General features: G+C 34.8%; 1 protein-coding gene across 1 annotated transcript in view; it reads right to left on the bottom strand.

The window, feature by feature from the left end:
• Positions 1–1,336: 1,336 nt before the first annotated feature.
• DNAI4 (dynein axonemal intermediate chain 4) overlaps positions 1,337–9,316 on the bottom strand; it is a 104,286-nt gene continuing 96,306 nt past the window's right edge. Inside the window, 1 exon segment of the mRNA XM_065911239.1 lies at positions 1,337–2,532. Within this exon segment, the coding sequence (XP_065767311.1) occupies positions 2,485–2,532 (48 nt within the window). The 3' untranslated portion in view covers positions 1,337–2,484.

The raw sequence follows: 9,316 nt of genomic DNA, 5'->3' as shown, positions 1-9,316 counted from the left end.
ACGGATACTGAAGCTGAAGCTCCAATACTTTGTCTACATAATGTGAAGAGCCAACTCATAGGAAACAACTTTGATGCTGGGGAAGATTGAAGGCAGGAAGAGAAGGGGATGACAGAGGATGAGATGGTTGGATGGCATCACTGACTCAATGGACATGAATTTGAGCAAGCTCCAGGAGATGGTGAAGGAAAAGAAAGCCTGGCATGCTGTAGTCCATGGGATCACAAAGAGTTGGACATGACTGAGCGACTGAACACCACTACCACTACCATCACCACAGAGATGAACCTAATGAACATACTAAGTATGATGTACAACTATATACTAGCAAATACAATCTTCCTTCCCTACACAAGTTGGAAGGGCGGCTAAGAATTTACTCTCAGAACTCTCAGTAAGTTCTTCATGGGACATGCCTAGTAGAGAATGACCAAAGGAAATAATGAATACCTAGCACAAAAACCTAAAGTCAGCCCAGTCACCACTCTTTTCTTAGGCCCTTAACCAGGATAAAATGAGTCGACTAACAATTCTTGAATATTTATGGTAAACTCTACATTCTATCAGGAAACGTCATCAGGAAACGCAAATTAAAACAATAATGAGGTATCACTACACATCTACTAGAATGGCCAATATTTGGACCACTGGTGATACCAAAGTTGGCAAAAATGTGGAGCAACAGGAACTCTCATAAATTGCTGGTGGGAATGAAAAATGGTATAACCACTTTGGAAGACAGTTCAGGGTTTTGTTTTTTTACAAAACTAAATATACTCTTACCATATGATCCAGAAATTGTACTCCTTGGTATTTTCTCAAAGAAGGTGAAAACTTATTCTACATAAAAACCTGTGCATGGATGTTTATAGCAACTTTAATCATAACTGCCCAGTTTTTAAAGCAAGCTAAATGTCTTTCAGTTGGTGAATGACAAACTGTGGTACATTCAGACATTGGACATTATTCAGCCCTAAAAAAGAATTAACTATAAAGCCACGAGCAGACATAGAAAAACCTTAAATTCATATTATTACATGAAAGAAGTCAATCTGAAAAGGCTATGTATTATATGATTTCATACAATGGAATAGATTCAGTTCAGGATCAGTTGCCTAGGATCCAAGAAGAATAAAATGGATTTGCTTTTCATTTAGGCCTGATGAGCAATGAGAATAGAATATGTGAAAATTTTCTAAAATAAAAAATATAAAATAAAAAGAGACACATTTTTTTCAATTACATTTTTATTTTGTTATACAAAGTTTTATGGGAAGTCCAAACCTTAAAAAAAAAAAAAAAAAAGACAAAGAATTAATGACTTAAACCACTAGAATATTTATAATTTATAAATCCTAATAATCTGAACATTTATAATCCTTATAACCTTATCTAAGCTTTCAGTCCACCTAAAAATTGCCTTTCTTTTGTTTAAAGGATGGCTCCAAAGAAATGAAGATTGTGAATGGATACTCGTAAAAAGTAATTCCCACTGTTGCACTGATTCCATTCTGTTTTTAACATATATTACTTTTCAGACAGTTTAGTGACTTTCAAGTGCCTTATGCTCTCCTCTCCACTTAGAATGCTTTATAGAACAGGCTATACTGCCCTATCATCTCAGTTAACAAACACCAGGACTTTTTAAAACAAAGAGCAAGGAACACACTGTTGCCATCTATATTTGAAGGAGTTGCTGCCTCCCATTCCTCCTATTTCTATAAGGTTGCTCTACAACTGTTCACAAAATAACATCCCAATGGAAACTATAGTTCAGGGACTCTCTATATTTTATCTGGACCTACTTAAGTCTGGGCTTAAAACCCAGAGCAGATTCTGAAGGATGCAGAGAAGAATGCCCTGATGTGTCCTGGGCTAGTTCTTATTTCTGAATTAGGAGTGTGATGCCTGCTGGCCAAACAATGTAATTCTGACATTGGCTGTCATGTCTTTTGCTAGTTAAATAGTTTAACTCAGTTCTATAGCTATACCTCTCAGATCTAAGAATATAAAGTTCTTATTTAAAATTGGGTTTGAATATCCAATATTCTCATAATGCTAACAGCTGCAAATTTATAAACACTGGAAAACAGAGCTCGGAAAGCAGAAAGCTAGAAGTGTATGGACCTTTTGTCTTAATAAAGATTGTGTTTTAAGTAATAATCCTAATCATAAGCTTTGCTTCTAAAGGAATAACAATTTCTAACCTATTTGGATATTTTACAAGTACATACTTATAATGTACTTGGAATATGACAAAGAAAAAGAATAGAAATAAATTTCAAAAATTAAGAAAAATACAATGAAACTCTTACAGTTAGCTCAAATAATAAAACTAATCACATTTATCTGAAGTAAAAGTTCATAAAAAAAATTTAGATGGAAGTTATACATCAAGTAGTGTTTTCTATAATCAAAATCCCAGCCTACTTCATACAAACCAGATTGCTGGTTATTAAACATTGTTCTACTACTGATGATGAATTATGCTTGACTTGACTTGGGCCCAAGCAAAGTCACTATTACATCTCCCTGAAAAGAAAAAAAGTTACACAATTAAAATGCAATAAAATACAAATTAGAGGTAAAGTAGTGTTTAAAATGCCATTTAAAATTTATAAGCTAGTGATACACATATAAAGAGCATCCAATAGAACTATAAAAGGAAACAAACCAAGTTAAGTTTAAATAATAACATTTACTTCCTAGTATGAATTGCTCTTTCCTTTGAGAGACTTTCTTAATGAAGTTTGATAAACAATTTTATAAGGATTCAGTAAAGGGACAATTTTGGCAGCTCCTGTTTAGCTTTAATGCTTAATCCTCAGTTTTTTCATCTGTAAAATCACTTTTAGTCTTAATGCTACCTTAAGCTCTTTGTTGATCTGTAGTGTTTCATTAGAGAGAGTAAAATGTCTGAATTTCTGTGTGGACTGGTATTTCATTTAATAATAATGATCTTTGTATCAAAGGGGTAAATGAAACCAAAGACGGGAGGTGAGTTTTCAGGAAAGACACAGTAAAAAGATGGGAATTGGAAGAGAAGGCTAGGATTTTCTCTATCACATAGAAAAGTTGATCTTGAGGAAATCACTGATATCTGGGAATGTTAGTTTCTTTAAATGCATAATGAAAATATTAACATCCAGTTCCAAAGATTGTTGTAAGAGATGATTGAGCTAATGTAGTTGAAGGTGTTTTATAAACTGTAAAGAGTTATAAGCACCATAGATAATGTTATGTAAATCAGTTCTTATCTTTTAGCTTATACTATACTCTCTTCGGCACCTCCCTATCCTTTTTTTTTTTCATTTATTTTTATTAGTTGGAGGCTAATTACTTTACAATATTGTAGTGGTTTTTGTCATACATTGACAAAAATGTATGACATCATGACTCAGCCATGGATTTACAAGTATTCCCCATCCCGATCCCCCCTCCCACCTCCCTCTCCACCCGATGCCTCTGGGTCTTCCCAGTGCACCAGGCCCGGGCACTTGTCTCATACATCCAGCGTGGGCTGGTGATCTGGTTCACTCCCTATCCTTTCAACCTCTGACACACCAAATCAATTGCTAAACTGGCAAACAGAGAGAGTAGCACTGTATACAATCATGCACGCTGTGCATGCCTGCATTCTAAGCCACCTCAGTAGTGTCTGACTCCTTGTGATCCCATGGACTGTAGCCTTCCAGGTTCGTCTGTCCATGGGGTTCTCCAGGCAAGAATACTGGAGTGGGTAGCCTTTCCCTTCTCCAGGGGATCTTCCTGACCCAGAGATCGAACCCAGGTCTCTTATATCTCTTGCATTGACAGTTGTTCTTTACCATTGAGCCACAAGGGAAGTCCACAATATATACATACCATTGTGGCTCAGCTGGTAAAGAATCCGCCTGCAATGCGGGAGACCTGGGTGCTATCCCTGGGTCGGGAAGATCCCCTGGAGAAGGGAAAGGCTACCCACTCCAGTATTTTGGCCTGGAGAATTCCATGGACTGTATAGTCTGTGGGGTCGCAAACAGTCGACATGACTGAGTGACTTTCATACACTTGACTATCACACTCTATATACAATATCATGTATAAAATAGATAGCTAGTGGAAAGCTGCTATATAACACAGGGAGCTCAGCTTGGGGCTCTGTGAGGGGTGAGATGGGGGGTGGGAGGGATGCTCAAACCTACCTAGATCTAGTTCAGTCTCTCATTGGGTAGATTAGTAGACATTACTATAGCTTGTTCAGTTTTATTTTAGTGCCTAAAATAGACCCTGTCACATAACACATGCTCAGTAAATATTTATTGAATGAATGGTCTATCTTTTCTGCCTTCAATGTCTCTCAGCATTAATTTATACATATATATATACACACACACACACACACACATATACATACACACACGTGTGTGTATGTATGTGAATGTGTTTGTATTTTTGAAGATTTCACTTCTCTTTTTTTCTCTTAATTTGGGGAAAAAAATGTACATTCAAAAGTACGAAGGAAAAGATGCAAGCATTAGTATACTGAAACATAAGAGTAGAAACAGTATTTAGGAGTGATTCTCTACAGGCTGCCGCCAGAAAAGGAGTTGGTTCATGCCACTGAAATTGACTTCTGCCAAGTGCTTAAGCCATAATTCTGTTCAATGCAAGACTTAGGCCCCCAGCTACCAAGCCCCAGCGCACCAAGAGAGGAGCTGGTGCTTCAAACAACAATAAATGCTAATGTGGTGGTAAGTCCTGTCAACATCCAGCTACATCATAAACTTGTAACTGCAAGGTCTGGACCCCAACCTCCTGTTCATATCAGGCACGAGGCTGATGCATTACCGTAAACATGAGCCCTGAATCGGTAGGATAGGGCTAGAACCAATGTCCCGCCATGTCCTGTGACAATGATATTCTGACCCTTGGTCACATTGGGAGGGTCCAGAGTTTCAGAAATTATGTCGCTTAAAACCTCCACAGCCCTTTCTCCTTCTGTGCAAGATCAGAGAAAGTGATGGGCAAGAGAAGATGAGCAGGTGTTGTGGCCCTAAAGTTGCTATTGACCCTTTCTACATGGGTTTCTTTCAATGAACCCTATTCCAGTACACTCGATGCATGGGCTGTCTGGTACTTGGCCTTTGTGAACTACATATCTACCCTAAAACAACAAATGTCATCTTTGCCTTGAATATTTTTTAGTAAAATAAATAAAACTTTAAAGATGAAGTTCTTTGTACCCCTCTCCAATTCTATTCTTCCCTCACCTTTCATTTCCCAGAGGTAGCTTTTATCATAAATTTGGTATACATATTTCCTGTATGGTGAAACCATATGACTAGCAAATTTTTTATTAACTCTTGGTTAAAATTAACAGAGAAATTGTAGGTCATAACATTACATGGTATGACATCTTTATGGGAAATAATGGTTTGACATTAATTATTTTGAGACTTTAAATTATTATTATGATTACAATTCTTCACTGAAAAGCTAAGGAGGAAGTGTACCAGTTAAGCTTGTGGTCAGTTATAATTAACAAAAAATCTGATTAATGATTTTTTGTTTCATCTTTCAGAAATATATAACCCCCTGAACCTTTAAAATTCAATGGCCAAAAAGAATGAAAACTTATTTGTATTAGGAAACTGTATTTATTTACTAATGTATGTAATATATTTGTTAAAAGAAAACTTTTGCTCACCAACATTGAAATCATTTACATACACCGCCCCTCTCCCCACCACACACACTTGTTTTTTGAAAACATTCAGACTCTCTGAACTTAGCCTTCTGCTTACAGAGTATACTGCTCAAAATAAAAGATGTCTCTAACTGATTAAAATCAAAACACAAAAATGAAAATTTTCTTTCACATTCTAATCTATATAATTTTCTTTTACTAACTATAAATATAACAAGTAAAGGACTTAATTTTGAGTTGTGTGTCTAAATAATATTACATAAATCATAACATATTGTATTTACCTTCTGACAATTTACTTTTTTTTTTTTACAATTTGCTTTTGTCATGCAACACTGTTTTTTAAGATTTGTTCAAAATTTGTCAAATTGACATATTGAAATATATATCAAACTTTTATATTGTAGTCATTTATGTGATTATGCCACATTTTATTTATTCAATATCCCACTGATGATCATTTAGATTGTTTCAAATTTATCAGTATAGAAACAAGGCTGTTATGAGCATTCTTTTCTCATTAGCACGTCTTTCAGACCACTACCAAGAAACTAAACAAAGCCCTAGGAGATATACAGAATCCAAAGATGTCATTTAAACATCTAGAACAATTATAGTTCTACAAGATAGGAAAACTGTTGTAATTTAGAATGACACAGTCAATAAATGAATTGAAATGAATCAAGATGCAGCAACACATTCAGAGTTGCAGACTTCCAAGAAAATATGTGATATGAAGGTAATATGTAACCAGACTTGAAGAGAATGGGCTTTGAGACACCTACATATGGAGGGTGTTGACAAAACAACTGAAATAGGGCTCAGCCTGGCAGCCGAGGTAGTCGGGAAAATGCCCTTGAACATCTACTATCAATATGCATCCAGGACAGTTGAGAAAATAATCTCCAAACTACTTGGAATGTTTCACTCATTTCTTTATTGGGAAAACATGTTTGCCCTGAGAAGAATAAAGACTGAGTATAGAATAATGCAGCAAATCAAACAGGTAATTATAATATTTTTGTATTAAAGCATTTATACATGCTTGGTATTTTAAATATTCATTATATATAAAATAATTTGTCATATTTGATTAACAAATAAGCTTATGATTCTAATGAAAATTACCTATAATGTAATTAGGTAATTGATTTCAATTTGTAATCATAGATTGAAATATTATTAATTTGTAAAAAGCATTGGGACATTTAGGAAAATTTAAGATTCAGCATATTCAATATTTTAAACTTATTAAGCTAATAGGAATTCCTTAAGTATCTGAGATTTGTTTGCCCTAAGACAATTGAAGTATTTAAAATCCAATATATTAAATTTATAAATGCAATTTAAAAGATTCAAAGAAATGTAATTGTTACAAAAACTCACTTAAAAGTATTTATTAAAGTTTCCTAGACTTAGAATAATAAAATATATAATATAAGAATTTAAGGTGAACTAAGACTAAGTTTTTTTTAAATTTTGTAATGTGAATGTTTTAAGTGAACCTGAACTGAGTTATCGTCTCTGTCTAAAAGAAACATTAAAAAAAAAAAATCATATTGCCACTCATATTTCCCTTAGTACACATGTGCAAGAGAATCTCATGGTATCACTGGCTTACATGATATCTGAAATTTCAGTTTTATTGAATTGCTTTCCAAAGAGGTCATGCTAATTCATATTCCCATGATCCCTGCGTAAGAATTCCTAGTTCCCTACAACTCTGCTAATGCTTGATATTAACTAATATTTTAATTTTGGTAAATCTGATCAATATTAACTGTTATCTTGTAAAATTTTAATTGCACATTTCCTCATTATTCATGAGAATGAATGTTGCTTTACAAGTTTATTCGATAATTTAGTTTCCTCTGCTCTGAGTTAATATTTTATACGTTGCTCATTTAAAAAATTGAATCATTCTTATTGTCTTGTAGGAGTTTTTACATACACTGGATATTAAATGTCTTTCATATATCTTGGAAATTTCTTCTTCCAATCTGTTGTTTTTAACTTGGAATATGAAATCCTGGACAGAAAATATGAATTTTGACAAAATAATCATACAAAAAATAATTGAGATTTATAGAGATTTTCCTATGTGCCAGTAACAGTTCTAACCACTTTGCACATATTAACTCATTCTTTTTTTTCCTATGTAGCAGACTTTATTAAACGTTTAAGAAAGTGGATGGAACAAGTTTGCCTTACAGACGCCAAAACAACTTAAAATTAAATTATAAACACCAGGGTACCTAAAAGGCCATCCCTTCCATTTTTTTTTTTTTTTTTTTTACCAAACTGAAACTTTTTTTTTTTTAACTAAACTGAAATGTTTTCATTCTTTCTAACAACCTTTGATTCTAGTGCCAATATTATACCTATTTTACAAATAAAGAAAAGGAAAAAATTTGAAAAAAAGTAGGAGATTTGGGGTGGTCATTTTTTAAAAATCTATCCTGACTTTAAATTATTAACACATTATCCTACAGTTTCTTTTAGGAGTTTGTTTATTTTCCCCCATAGTCTTCAATCCATTTGCCATTCACTATTACACAAAATGTGAGATGGGGATTTAATTTTTTCCCCGTTTGTCACTTCTGGAATTGTAAACCTTAAGTAGCTTTTAGTAATCTGTAGGAAAGTGGAAGTTGCTCAGTCCTGTCAGACTCTTTGTCATCCCATGGACTCTACAGTTCATGGAATTCTCCAGGCCAGAATACTGGAGTGGGTAGCCTTTCCCTTCTCCAGAGGATCTTCCCAACCCAGGGATTGAACCCAGGTGTCTGGCACTGCAGGTGAATTCTCTATCAGCTGAGCCACAAGGAAAGCCCAAGAATACTGGAGTGGGTAGCCTATCCCTCCTCCAGCAGATCTTCCCGACCCAGGAATTGAACCAGAATCAGACCACGGTCCCCTACATTGCAGGTGGATTCTTTACCAACTGAGCTATCAGGGAAGCCCTGGTAACCTATGTAATAAAGATCAAATTCCTCATCTTGGCAGTCATATATTTTCTGGTCCTAAATGGCCTAACTGGTCCTTTTGTTGCTCTTTTCTCAAGCGATCTCTTCACCAGTCAAAAAGTCTACTCACGATGTCCTTAAAATGCCAAGTTCAGTTCAGTTCAATCGCTCAGTCCTATCCAACTCCTTGCAACCTCATGGAGTGCAAGACGCCAGGGACCTCTTCAATTCAATATTTTTGTTCAAGCCTTTCCCTCAGTCTGGAATAACAGTTCTACTCTCTTGTCTACAGGAAAAATCCTGATCCTCCAAAACATTGTTGAAATTCAGTCTCCTGTGTGAAAGCCTTCCCCAATGCATTCTTATTTTTTCCTTTTTCTTCTTCCTATTCTCCTTTCAAAAGTCAACTATTTTCCTGCTCTTTGTTCCTATGCTGCTAAGTCACGTCAGTCGTTCCGACTCTATAGGAGTTCATTATTTTGTTCTTTATGACCCGATTATGTTTTTTAAGTTTTTATGTTTTTTTATGTTGTTTCTTTCTTAGAAACCATATGCCTTCTTCTGTAGGTTTGTTCATTCACACATCTATTCAACATTTGCTCAATGTCTATTATGTGGTGGTATGTTAGATACTTGAATATATAAATTTCAAACAGCTCAA

This window comes from Muntiacus reevesi, chromosome 1, assembly GCF_963930625.1.
Source record: "Muntiacus reevesi chromosome 1, mMunRee1.1, whole genome shotgun sequence".
NCBI lineage: Eukaryota > Metazoa > Chordata > Mammalia > Artiodactyla > Cervidae > Muntiacus > Muntiacus reevesi.
Note: the sequence above shows the minus strand (reverse complement) of the source record. Positions and strands in the feature narration are given on the sequence as shown.